Source organism: Epinephelus fuscoguttatus, linkage group LG1, assembly GCF_011397635.1.
Source record: "Epinephelus fuscoguttatus linkage group LG1, E.fuscoguttatus.final_Chr_v1".
In the NCBI taxonomy this organism is placed as follows: Eukaryota; Metazoa; Chordata; class Actinopteri; order Perciformes; family Serranidae; genus Epinephelus; species Epinephelus fuscoguttatus.
The window spans coordinates 26,886,998-26,900,796 of NC_064752.1; the positions used below are offsets into that span (position 1 = coordinate 26,886,998).

The window sequence follows — 13,799 nt, forward strand, 5'->3', positions numbered from 1 at the left end:
ATCTTGCTCCTGTGTTGGAGAGGTGGTGGGGCCCTTTGTATATTTGTGCCCTACAGCCCACTGTCTCATAATCTGACTCTGCCTGAGTAAAAATGTGCATAACTTCCCAACTTTTTACCCCAAACAAACTGCATCTGTTTAAAAGTATATCAACAGAAAATGACCTTCCACCACCTCCCTGATGGCAGGGTACAACCACTGCTCAGATTATACTGAAAACACTACTACACCACCATTGTTGCCTGTTCTTTGCCCCTCCCTTCTGAAATCAGTCCAAATGTTTGAGTCACACCCATGACTACTGAAGCACTTGAGCAGGAAGTGAAACTAAGCTTCTGTCAGCCTGCCTTTCTCCTCTCAGACATGGCAGGGCCTCGGATCCCTGTCAAGATGAACCGCCTCTGCTGTCGGATCTGCTCCGAGGTCCTCAGGAATCCTGCAACTGTTCCCTGCGGACACAACTTCTGCATGCAGTGCATCCAGGGCCACTGGGACCGAGACGAGAGGAAGGACCGTCACTACAGCTGTCCTGAATGTGGTAGGAAGTCTCCCTCCAGACCTCAGCTGATCAGGAACACGACTCTAGCTGACTTGGTGAGGGACACAAAGAGGTGTGATGATGGCAGCACAGAGGAGAGGAGACAATCAGGGCCATCTAAAAGACCCCGGAGCTGCACAGAGACATCAGCAGGAAGTGGTGTGTGTGTGAAGCACAGCAGCCCTCTGGATATCTACTGCTGCACTGACGAGCAGATCATATGTGCAATGTGTGCTGCAGCTGAGCACAGGGGACACACCATAGGGTCAGTGAGGGAGGAGAGGAGGAGGAGACAGGTAAGAAAAACAAACAAACACAAATAATAATGCAGCTTCTGGCTGTTTTTTTTAGTATTGTTGCCACCTTGTATGTCTCAGTGTGTGTCATCATGGCAAAGTGTGTAGTGGGAACTACCATGGAAGTGGTTTAACTGCTTTACCAGGTGTTTATATGTTTGTCTGTGGACAGATTGTTTCACTGTGAGAGCGCCACAACTGCACAAAATGCAATCATGAAACTTTACAGGGGTGTAGTTGAGATCACAGTGAAGACTACGTCTGAGGCTGAGTGTGGTTTGAGTGTAGTAGTTTATACGGAAGTGGCAAAGTGAGCTCAGAAATATGATCATGTGATATATATGTCGAAATTAAACGAGTTTAAAGTGGAGAAGTAAGCTTAATGACTTACAGACAAAGGCATTTGAAAATGAAATGAGCAAGAAAACTGAAGTAAGGGGGTAGGAAGTAGGAAAGTGGCCATTGCCCCTCACTTTACGTCCCACACCCACAGTCGCTGAATCACAGCTGGAGTGATCCCTTTGCAAGATGGTCTGTAGTTGAAGTTACTAATCCTGCAAGAAGACTTAAAGCTACTCTTACCTTTCTTGCATTTCACACAGCACTTAGAAAAAATTTGAACATCCACAACTCCCGCCTCCCTCCAAAGTCCCATCCCCCTCCTTCTGCAAGGCCACCTCCCTCTAAAGGCCTACTCCCCCCTCCTCCATTACATCCTCTTCTACGATAGACTTAGACATTGACAAGGTAAAGTTAGATACACAGAAGAGGAGAGCGAGTGTAACACGCCAAGAGAAGAGTAGAAGAGAAGAGGAGTAAAACACACATTACCTAATTAGCTGGAGAGGTCCACTAGAAATATGCTACACTAGGTCTGGTTGCTATGACGTTAACGTTACGACAGTCAAACGCAACCCTGGAGTTTTAAACTCAGTTGGAGTCAGTGATGACTGATGAGTTTTAGAATAAGGTTACAGTTACAGGGCTCAAACCTATTAAAAATGGGAGCATAAGTGCAGTGAACAGTTTTCATTAATTGCATCTTGGGTTCGGCAGATGAACGATGCTATTGTCTATTGCAGATGGCAGCCAGTAATTTGTCCATCCTTCCACACCAGGTGGGTTTACAGTGGCGCTAACTGCATTCATTGCCTGCTTAAAAAGTAACTTCTGATTTATCTAACAGATGAAGTGGCCAAATGAGCAAAGTTGTACCTTTTTTAGCCACCAAGTTTGCCCTCTATTTTTAAATTCACTGATGTATAAATATATCGGGTTCCAGTGGACGGGACAAAAAGTGACAAAGCAGTGTCCCAAGTAAGTTATTAATAACTTACAGAAACACTGCGTGCAATAGTCCACTTTCTTCATCACTCTCTCTCAAACACACTCACACACTCGTCCTTGTGTCTCTGTCCTTTACTCAGACCTCAGTCCTATAATACATAAAGCTGGTGGTTTTGCAGGGTTGGTTTTGAAAGACCAACGTCATCATCCATCCCAGTGTTTCACTCTGGACATCATCATATGCAAAATCGACAAACATTGCTCAACCCAAGTTATACCAGTGAACAAGCTTCTGGAGAGCCTTTGCAGTTTGCCCTGCAAGGCCTCGCCCAAAGTTATTCACCATATTTTGGAGTGATTCAGAAGCATGGGGCAGATGCGCAAATTAATTTTTACTTTTGCTGACATTGCGCGATAGGGCACTTGGCCTTGGTGGTCTGTGCTATGTCCCTTCCCAATCCGTGAGGTCCAGGATGCGTCCTTCCTTTTAATTCAGAAAGATCTTAAAACCTTCGTAGTCAGGGCTCATTAGGGTTGCAACAGTATGAGATTTTCACAGTACGATAACCATCTCAGAAAATGTTTCAGTTGCATGGTATCACGGTATTACAGAATTTCTATTATCAGTCAGAATGACCCTTAAAAGATTGAAAATTGAAGGTTATTGTTGGTTGAACAAAAATTGTATTACTTTAATTGAAATTGTTTGTGTAAAAAGTCTCCCTTTTAAAAATAACTAAAATAAAGGTGAGATTTTCTGTCCAGTTGCCTTTTCCCCCAATATCGTAGATAAGCAAATGTACGGGGTATGATAACAGCCAACTTTTATGTCATGGTGTACCTTAAAACCAATTCCCTGCAACCTTATTATTTGATCATTTAACTGCGTGACCAGACCAGGCCACGTATACAGTGACCAGACTTGGAGATTAGAATCATTGCAATCATCCTGTGCTGCTGCATCAGCATACACATTTCCCAGGGAATCTGCATATAATTACTTTCAGTCTCGTTCAGACTTCCAACCCATTTACCTCTTTAATACACTCAGAAATATAACAGTAATCAGTTACCACTGAGTGCACCTTCACGGCCAGTGGCAGACAAATGTAAACAGATCAAATGTTTTATGGTGAAGAGCAGACAGAAAGAGATACTTACTCTGCAGAATATTTGCTCAGACAGAGACCACCACACTATGACCAGGTCACACATACATGATGCACTTCAACAGGACAAAAAATTAGTTTCACAAAACTAAACCCATGATGTGTATCTCTATCCAACACTCACTGAAGGAGGAGCTGAAGAACGTACAAAAAAAATCCAAGCAGATTCTGCAGAAACAAGAAAAGAAATCAAAGAACATGGAATGGACTCTTGAACAGATTCAGGTGAGGAGAACACGTGACTTCATACTGTATGTACCCTGCAGCCAAGCATACAAATGTTAAAAAGAAAAAAGGTGCTCGCACACTGTCCTTTAACTTGCAAAGTACTTTATTAACAGCAACGTTTCGGTCCTTAGACCTTTGTCGAGCAGAGATGAAGACACAATGACACACCAAGCAGATATAGCCTACTCTGTGAGATGCAGCCAATCAGAGACTGAGCAAACAGAGGGCAATAAGTCAATCATGTCAAGCTCCACACAACTAGCAATCACAAGGACCTCCCACAACAAAAATGGTGGAAAATGATAGAATAATACAAAAAAATCCATAATAATTTAAAGACAATAATCACAAAACCTTCTTAAGACCCTCTTAGATGACAATAGCATACAATAAGACTGAGAGACTGTCTATATTTTACGACAGAAAAATGCATACAATAGTGAAGGTCAATATATGTTTCTCTGTAGGAAAACAAACAATCAGAGATAATGTTGACACAAAAAATAAGAGAAAAAAAAGCATACAAATGTTGACATATAGACAGAGAATAATCTCACACACTTGTGCATAAAACAGGATGAGGCGAGAGAAACACGGGACTACTGTGAAAGCATCTTGGTGAGCGTCATCGACTGCCTCCAGAGACATTACATGTCAGTGAGGGAGCTGATCAGAGGTCACAGGGAGGAGGCAACAGCTCTGGTTGAGATGTCCCTGCAGACCCTGCAGGAGAAGATGGAGAAAATCAGAAAGAGAGATGCTGAGCTGGATCGTCTGGCACAAATTGACAACGATGTCCAGTTCTTACAGGTACAGTGGTCACATCACTGGAAACTTTACTTGGATCTGCATAATAGATGATATTTCCATTTCTGTGTCTCTTCACAGGACTGGCCCTCTCTGCGGCGCCTCTGTAAAGAAGACCATCTCCATCCTCTCAGTGATGTTCCAGAGGATCCACTCCTCCCCTTTGACTGCACAAAGAGGGCTGTTGAAGAGCTCGGGAGGCAACTGGAGGAGTTTTGCGACAAAGAATTCGCCTCAATCACTGAAACTGGTATGTATCTTTGTTGATATGTGGAAATCTTATAACATCATACTTGTCTTACAAAAATATTTTGTATCATTTTGACTTTCATTCATTATTTATTCAATATAGCTGACAGCGGAGAAGAGCAGGAATCAGGAGAGGAGACAGAGGACGACGACATGGAACAAGAATATGAAGCCGGTACCTGCAAGGCTTAATTTCAACTTCAGAGAAGGGTTTTCAACCTCCTCTATGGGTCCAAACAATTTGACCACCATATGAAACACTGCCCTTGGTAAAGTCAGTAAAATTACTGAGTAAAGAAAATCATCCAGAGAGTTTAAACTTCAAATACCCGAAATGAAGTGCAACAACTTATGTGCAAAAATTCTCTTTATTACTAAAAGAGCTCATTGTATTTCAACATGATATCTGTCTTTAGTGTAGGTGAGCTTCCCTTGACTGGCTGATTAGCTTCAGGTGTGACACACTGCTTTCAAAAATACCCAAACCATATTATCCTAACTTGTATAAATCAGCATAATCTATTACACAAAACTCCATACAACAAATTAAGAAATGACAGTAGCAGTTAAAGCAGAGGTACAACATGAATGAAGGCTCAGTGTCATGGCTAACTTGGGCACTAAAGGAATGGAGCCATCATTATAAGTATTAGTTCAACTTGGTACAATTTCAAATGTCTTTATAAAGCCCAATATCACAAATCCCAATTTGCCTCAGAGGGCTTTACAGCATACGATTTATTAGTAACACCTGCACTTTTCCTGCTATGACATGGTTAAAGTTTTTCATTTTTGACTCCTAATGATGGTCTAAAATTGTCTCTTAGGTGTTTCTGGAGTTAACAACACTGTGACTGAAAAGGACATGGAGCCTAAAACCAGAGCACAGTTCCTGCAGTGTGAGTTTATCTTCTTATGTTCTAGACCAACAGCCCACTCACTTTTAACCCTGTGCAAAAAAGTGTGTGTCTAATTTCAGAGGTCCATGAGTTAGCTGTTCCTCCAACGAGTAATTTCCCCTCTAAACTTTTAAAAGGTTTTGAGGCTCAGAGAGTTAAAATGACCAGAGATCCCAGAAAAAAAATATTAACACACATTTGTGTATCAGAGCTTTCCTTTTTCTTCTTTTATCTCATCTACCTAACTATATAAAACAGTTAAAATGAGCTCCACCACCACCAGCAGCTGCAACAGAACTATGTGAATTACTGCTGCATCAGTATTGATAATCTAATAATGTCATAATGGATTGCAACTGCTGTGCAGCAATTTCTCTCAGGATGTATAAAGTTCTATCTTATATATAGTAAATCAGTCACAACGGTTACAACAAGTACTTCTCATACTTTAAAGGTTCTGTATGCAACTTCAAGAAATCCTTACTATTAGTTATTAGTGCTTATTGATTAAGTGAACTGCAGTCAGCAACATGTTGCTTGCGCTTGCATGCCATAGGCGTGAGTGAGCACCTGGGCATCGGCCATATTTGGAGTAACGCTATTATCTTTAATGTTCCTACATATTATTTGGATCACTGGCTCCATGATACTAACTAGCTTGCCTTTTGCAAATTACTTTATCAGCTAACACCATTAAGCAACCACTGACAGTATGTAGCAAAGTTTTACAGCTAGCTGGCTAACCTTAGCTAAGTTTACAGTTAGCTAGTTAGATGCACAGATGTACAATAATACCTAGATACTGAATGCCAAGATGGCACCTATTTATTCCAACTCGCCTGGTGCTTACGGCAAAAAAGTTTGCTAGCTTCCGAGTTTACTTACACCGTAAGCGGCCCACTGAATATGCATTAGCATTTCACCTGCTGGCCCCGCCTAAGAGTTCCTGCTCGGCTCATTGGCTTAATATTGTGATGACATCAGAGATTTTTAAAATGCTTTTCTCAGCTCCAGTTAAGTTTTAATATATAAAACTTGCATGGATAAAAAGTTTGAGGTGTCCTGTCAACAGTTTTAAAGATGTCTCTGGTTGACATGAATTGTCTTCAAGGCTGAGCAGCATTCCTGGCTGCTTGGTTAGATGTCTTGCATTGCTCTTGACCAGTAGAATGCAAGTTATATACTTTTGCTTTGTACAGTTACATAATTTGTTTTTGGCCAAATTAACACTGTTTGCCTTAATACACAAGCTAGTATCATGGATTATGTTAGCTGGTGAAATAATTTGACAATTAAGCTAACTAACATAGCTATAACGTTAGCGAGCAAGCAAGCTAAGGTTAGCCAGCTAGCTTTAACTTAACTAATGCTACATGGAGTTGGTTGCTTTGTAACAATAGTTGAAAAAGTAGGCTAATATGCAAACAACCCAGGAGTCTGGATGAATAAATGCTAATTGACATTAGATAAGACAGCATTTTGCAACGTTAGCTAGTCATTTGCCAGCATTAACAAACAAGGTCATGTTAGCTAACATTAGCCAGCTAAAACAATAATATTGTGATGTGAACGGTGAAGTAGGCTAAATTGTTGAGCTTCCCGCCATTGTACTGACAAGTAATGAACTAATGAACATCATCAGGTGTGACTGACTATGCAGCCTGTGGACTGAGGGACTGAAAAGGGGAGTGTGGGGAGTGTGATGTTGCATGGCTGCATTCACTCCAGGAGAGGAAGGTGTCGTTTGCAGCTGCTTAGGGCTGCCAGTGACAAAGACAGATGGGGGTTAGCGTGTAGGAATGCAAGCCGCTGTCACTCTCCAGCTTTGCTGCCACCACCCTCCAGCTTGTGCCGCCTCCAGCATGCTGCTCTTGGCATCGCCTGCACTGCCTCTTCACCTGCTGTGCTGTCTGATGAAGTTGTGGTCCCCCGGGGAGTTGGATGGGGCCTCAAGCCTAGACCTCAAGGGGGGTCTCAACTACCACTTAAGTTCAGTACACATTTTAATTTTTATGTACAGTATATGTATTTCTTTGTGCATTTTATTAATGTGGAACACATTGCTGAAACTACAATTTATTGGTCTCTTTTTGTCAGGCCGCGCTCCGCAAGGCCTTCAGTGGGTTATGTGATGTGTTGGTAGCTGTGTAGTTTGTCAAGAAGAGAAGGGGGCACTATCAGTCCGGGTCATTAATGTGACCAGTGATGCCTTAATAAATGAAAAGGACATGACATGGGTTTGCTCTTTATTGATGTAGAGGGTGATGACGTGTGGAAGTGTATTAAGTAAGGGGAAGACACTCAATCAATTTGGGGTGGGAGACAAGGGTCTATTCTCTAAGGCAGTGAGGCTGCTGTTGCACCAATCTCTCTTTTTAGCCCAGGCAAGACTCATTTGACCGTGCATGAAATTAGTACAGGTGATGCTAAACCCATCAAATTACCTCCATGAAGGATCCCCTCCACTTGCAGTAGGATGTAGCAGATAATCTAGAAAAAATGCTTGAGAGTGACATCACGTGGCCCTCTTGTGACCCAGGGCAGCCGCTGTACTCCTGGTGCAAAAGAAAAGCGGTGGGTTCCTATTTTGTGTTGAGTCCAGATAACTTTATAATGTCACTAGTAAGGATACATATCCCCTTCCAAGGATAGATGATGTTCTTGACAGCCTAAGCTTCATCTGCTTGTTTTCCACTCTTGTTTTAGTTAGTGGTTACGGTGGAAGCTGATCCTGAGGATTGTTAGGGATCAATCATTTTGTGTTTGAATTTAATGTTTTGAGTTTTGTTCTCTGCAAAGTGCCCAATACATTTTGACTAATGGACTTAATCACTGCAGACTTGCATTGGACAACCTTGCTAGATAGTATCATTGTAAGTGTAAATACGGTACCACAAAAAAGGAGCATTTGAGCACGGTAAACTTTACCAAGCATGTCAGACATTACCTGTTAGGTAAAGAGTTTGTGCTAGTTACTGATTATAATTCTCTGCAGTGGCTGTATAGTTTCCAGGGGCTGGAGGGGCAGTTGATTTGCAAGTTTGAATAATGCTGGTTTCCAGTATAAGACTGTACATCGGCAAGACAAACTATGCAAATGCTAATGCTCTTTCAAGGTTGCCTGCATTTTGTAATGGGGCAGACCTAGGCCAGGAGCCGCCAGCCAGTGAAATGACAGGCAAGGACATCCTTAAAATGTGTGCTGTACAGGAAATCCTCAGTTCCCTTGAGCGAAAAGAGGAAGGTAGATGAGTTAGCAGAAGCCCAAATGGGTGACAGTGAGTGATGGCAGATTGTGAAAAGCAGGCAGAGGAGTGTCACGTGCCAAATGGCCCTGGATTGTAAAAGTATGCCCCTGGTTGGAATCAGTTGGGTCTAGGTTCGTGAGAACCCTTCCTGCCAATTCTGATGTTGCAACGAGAATGCAAGTGGTTCTCCTTTGCTCTTTCATACCTAAGGTTTTGGCACAGCTGCATGATAACACTACAGGGGTTATTTAGAAGTGCAGACATTTCAAGGGAAGGTAAAGGACTGTTTCTGTTGGCCAGCATGGTTAGGGGATGTTAAGCAATGAGTGTGTAGACTGTGTAGTGTGTAGACTGCACTCCCACGGGACCCAGAGTAAGCCTCCATGTGCTCCTTTGCAGCCATCAGTTACAGTACATCCAGATCTTTTGAACAGGTGGCTCTGGATATACTAGGCCCTCTTCCAGAAACCCCTGGTAAGAATAGTTATATCCCAGTTGTAGGTGACTATTCTTTGAACTGGGCTGAGGCGCCTCATAAAGTGCATAAAGTCCTCTTGCATGGACAGAATGTTGTTCTTCCGGTAGACGTCATGTTAAATCTAGATACTCAGGAGCATTTTTCCTCTGTTAATGATTATGTTTCCAGGCTTTTTGAGACATTGTCTACAATTATAGATCCAGTTGAAGACATCATCATAAAAATTCTTAGGATTATTCAGTGCTACTCCAACGGAGAGTTAGTCTAGGTGCAAGGTAAGGTTAGTATGTGAAGGCTGTGTCCCAAGTTATAGAAGAGGTGTGAAGGCCCTTTCAGGGTGGTTGAAAGAGCCGGACAGATTGGCTCTACAGTGTATGTTTAGTGGAGGGAGGCCCTAAGTGTGTGGTGCACTTCAAGCGCCTTAAGCCTTTTACTTCTCCTTTGGCAGCAACAAGCAATCCAGTGTCCAGGAGGGCCAGCCAACTCGACGTTCGGCTGACCAGACCTTCCAAACAACAATGCTCAGAGTTCCAGTTTGGTGCATGTTGTGTCCATCGTCGTCGCCCAGTTGACCTGGGGACAACAGCAGGAGAGAGGTTGCCACCTGCCAGTCATGTGGCCCAGGCCTCTGTGTCTTCGGGAGCTGGAAAAGAAAAGAGGATTCCTCTTAAAGACTGCTTTGTTTCCCTTGCAGTGTTGAGGCCTTACCCTGAGGGTGCATGTGCGGCCTGCTCCAATCAAAAGACAAAGAAAGTATTTAGCAGTCAGTGTAATTCTAGTGGATGCTCTGTGCGACATCGGAAGCCACCTGCTTGGTCTCGAGACTATTATGTTGGAATTTAAGATTATGTCTTCGCGGTGACTCAGGGACAGGTTCTTTCTCGCCACAAGAGAGGAAAGTGTGATGTGAATGGTGAGGTGAATTGCTGAATTTACCACCACTGGACTGACAAGTAATTAACTAATCGACATTAGGTGTGACTGATGTCGAAGCCAGGGGAGATGCTTGGGAGAGCTGAGTTAAGTACTGGCAGGGGACATTGTCATTGGCCTCACCCTCACATGTGTGTTTCAACATTCGAAGTGTGACTCTACTGTGTGTTGTATAATGCATTTACAGAGGTCTGTAGTGATGTGCTTTTATTCTGAAGTGTGTTTTGTGTTTCCTGTTGGTGGTGTGCCCATTCTTAAAGTGTGGCCAGTTCTGGTGCCCCCTCAGCTCTCCCGCCTATTCAAACTTCCAGGACCCTGTTTTAAAGTGAGCTTAATGAAATAAAGATTGTCATTTTATCTGTTCTCTGTGGTTGAATGTTGTTTTTTCGAAGGTCTCTGATATTCGTACTCGTACTCGTCCTCTGCTTATCCGGATCCGGTCGCAGGGGCAGCAGCCTCAGCAAAGAAGCCCAGACAGTCCTCTCCCCAGCCACTTTCGTCAGCTCTTCCGAAGGAACCCTGAGGCGTTGCCAGGCCAGCCGGGCGATGTAGTCCCTCCAGCGTGTCCTGGGGCGGCCCCGAGGTCTCCTCCCGGTTGGACATGCACGAAACACCTCCCAAGGGAGGCGTCCGGGAGGCATCCTTACCAGATGCCCGAACCACCTCAACTGGCTCCTCTCGATGTGGAGGAGCAGCGGCTCTACTCCGAGTCCCTCCCGGATGAGTCTCTGATATTCCTCCCACACAATCCCTGGTATCATGGTAGCCTTTTGACCGGTCTAGACCCAAACTCAAAATACTGCATATATTTCACGTCAGTGTTTCAGCACTTTTTTTTTTTTTTTTTTAAGATTATTTTTTTGGGCTTTTTGCCTTTAATATACAGGACAGTGTGAAATGGGGAGACAGAGAGAGTGGGGGGGGACATGCAGCAAAGGGTTGCAAGCCGGACTCGAACTTGCGACCGCTGCAGCGAGGCATCACCTCTATACATGGGGCGCCGGCACTATCCACTAAGCTACCGACACCCCAGTGTTTCAGCACTTTGACCACTAAATTTATGATATGGGGCACTGATGAAATTACTGTTTATCAGACCACAAATGAGAAGGTCCCTCTGCCCCATTCCCTGTCGCTCTCCCCACTGTTCGGACACTACTTAACAGACAGACCAGACCAGCCAAGAGTGTACTTGCTACAGCCTGAAGGTCTACCTCCAGGCCACCGCTGCTAAACATTAAAGGAAACAGCATGTGTGTACTATGTGTTATTGTGTGTCCTGGGTGTGCAGACATTAGTGGACTCTATTACTAAGTTAATTTTAACTAATGTTGCACATTGTTAGTGCTTTAAAGGAGCTGAAGAGAGGAAAGGTACTCAAGAGTGCACATAAACTACAGATACTTTGGATTTTCCTTGAAAGAGTCCTTTACATAGAAGTCAGTCCACAGGTCATTCCAGGTGACCGAGAAGGACGGTGAAGGTCTCAGTTTCTAAGTTATGGTACAACCTGTTTACCCAGTGGCAATACAAAACAATTAATGCCTGTAAAACATTGCATACAGAACCTTTAAGAACATTTTGCTGGTAATACTTAAGTACTTCTGCTAAAGTAGGCAGTATTTCTACACTGTTGTACTGATACTTTTACTGAAGTAAAATATCTTAACATTTTTTCCACAACTGTGTCCTCAAAGTGCTAAAGCTATCTTCATCTGTTTTTCTTTGTTATCTCAGATGCATGTAGCCTCAGCCTGGACCCCACCACAGCTCACGAGGACCTGGTGATTTCTGCAGGAGGCAAGGAGGTGAGGCTCAGCCCTCTCAAGTGTAAGAGTCCAGCTATACGTTTCCCGCAGAGGTTTCTCCACCGACGGCAGGTGCTGTGCAAGCAGGGGCTGAAGGCCGAGTGCTGCTACTATGAGATAGAGGTGCAAGGAGACAAGGCTGAGATCGCCCTCGCCTACGAAGGAATAGACAGAAAATCTCGCACTATGCTGTCAGCGTTTGGGGCCAATGAAAATTCCTGGAGTCTTGATCGCTCCACAAAGTACTCTGTGAGCCACAGGGGTGACAGCATTGAGCTCATGGAAAACCCAAGTCATCGCAGGCTCGGTGTTTATCTGAAGTTCAAAGAGGGAACTCTGTCGTTCTATGAGGTGTCAGACAGTATGAAGTTTCTTTACAAAGTTGAAGCTGAATTCACAGAGCCTCTGTATCCGGGCTTCTGGCTCGGAGAGAAATGTTGCATCAGGATCTGTGATTTGACACAGGACTGACTATGAACTGCCTCAGAGGTTTGTAGACGGAGCCATTACCAAATCACCTCAACTGTAGTCTTTTGATTGTTTTCTGAAACTTGGTTATGTTCTGTATGTGGGGTTGCCCAATAGAAAGCAGCCCCATTTGCCCCTTAGAGCCCTCTTAAGGCATACCTACACAGATTGTATGAAATGGGAAATGGAAACTTTACATAACTACATAACTGTCCTTATATAAAATGTAACTGTGCTTTTTTATTGTGAAATAAGTTTAAATTAAAACCAGATCTCAGTTTTTTGAGGTCCATTTTGAGAACCACTGTCTTAGAGTTCATTACTTGAAAAACCAGCGTGTCCTCGATAAATCAAACTCAACTGAACAGATGAATTAATAAACATAAGGCAACATTCTCTTACATGTTGCACACCCTTTTTGAAATTTATTTTTACATTATATTTTCATGTCACCTGCTGTTTTTATGTTACAACTATATGTAAACTCAGTAAAACTTTTACACACAAGCTACCCATGCAGGTGTTTTTATTCTGGAAACAATCAGAAGCTACAGAGGATGACATGGGTATCTATAATTATCAGTCTTTATTTAATTCTGTATCATTATGAATAAGAAGCCGAATGTTGTGTTCTCACTGCAAGTGACAGGGACAGGCTACAGGACATTTTAAAGGGAAGCCAGTGCAGTGGCGGCCCTGGCACATTTGGTGCCTTAGGCAAGCTCCTCTCCCCCCTTATTTTTTTTAATTAAAAAAATAAGCAAAATGCCTTTTTACTATATATGACACATCATACTTCCTTCTCTAATATCAATTTTATAATGCTGTGAAAACATAAAAAAAATTCTACAAACAGCTGTATTTATTAGTTTTACAAGATTACATTGAACACATCATGACAACATTATAATTTACTGTCACCCAATACTGATTTTTACTGAATAGAACGTGAATGCATCACAATGTAAATCATCACTGTTTGCTGCATACGTCTTCACCATGATACCCCGAGTGAGCTGCTTACCTCCACGCACCGAAGCACACATCACACATTCACAGGTTACTCACAAGATACTGCCCTTAAACGGGAAAAATGGTATATAAATTATAAATGTTTGTTTATTAACTGGCCTCTGGCCTCCTGTCATTTTGCAGAAGTGGCCCCTGGGTACAGGGAGTTGAGTGTCCCTGGTCTACAGCCATGCAAACAGCCGTGTGAGGCTGTACAAAGTTTTGACTCAATTTCAAACCACAAAAAAATCCAGAAATTCGACAGCAGCTTGTCCACTCTTTATTATTAATATTTTTGGTGATGTTCACAATTTATTTTTACAATAAATGTCAGTATCATACAATGATAATACGACGGAGGAAAGAGAGGAAGAAGCTGT

At 42.9% G+C, this 13,799-nt stretch overlaps 1 protein-coding gene across 4 annotated transcripts; it reads left to right on the top strand.

Moving 5' to 3' along the window:
* The first annotated feature begins 297 nt into the window (after positions 1-297).
* Positions 298-12,915, top strand: LOC125890905 (tripartite motif-containing protein 16-like protein). Of its 4 annotated transcripts, none has more exons than XM_049579815.1 (7): positions 298-834; positions 3,420-3,515; positions 4,095-4,328; positions 4,407-4,575; positions 4,678-4,749; positions 5,402-5,473; positions 7,297-9,791. In XM_049579815.1, exons 1-7 carry the CDS (start codon positions 364-366, stop codon positions 7,614-7,616), a joined length of 1,434 nt encoding a protein of 477 aa, XP_049435772.1. In that variant the 5' UTR covers positions 298-363; the 3' UTR covers positions 7,617-9,791. The 4 variants fall into 4 exon arrangements, with proteins under 4 accessions (XP_049435772.1, XP_049435782.1, XP_049435756.1 ...); XM_049579825.1 differs by having other exon boundaries at positions 7,319-9,791; XM_049579799.1 differs by lacking the exon at positions 7,297-9,791 and adding an exon at positions 11,870-12,915 and having other exon boundaries at positions 299-834.
* Positions 12,916-13,799: the final 884 nt, after the last annotated feature.

Bases quoted from the DNA above. Each gene is read 5' to 3' on its own strand.
- LOC125890905 (XM_049579799.1), top strand. From the start codon at position 364: ATGGCAGGGCCTCGGATCCCTGTCAAGATGAACCGCCTCTGCTGTCGG. The intron at 4,329-4,406 runs GTACAGTGGTCA...GTCTCTTCACAG, and splicing joins ACGATGTCCAGTTCTTACAG to GACTGGCCCTCTCTGCGGCG. The intron at 4,576-4,677 runs GTATGTATCTTT...TATTCAATATAG, and splicing joins CGCCTCAATCACTGAAACTG to CTGACAGCGGAGAAGAGCAG.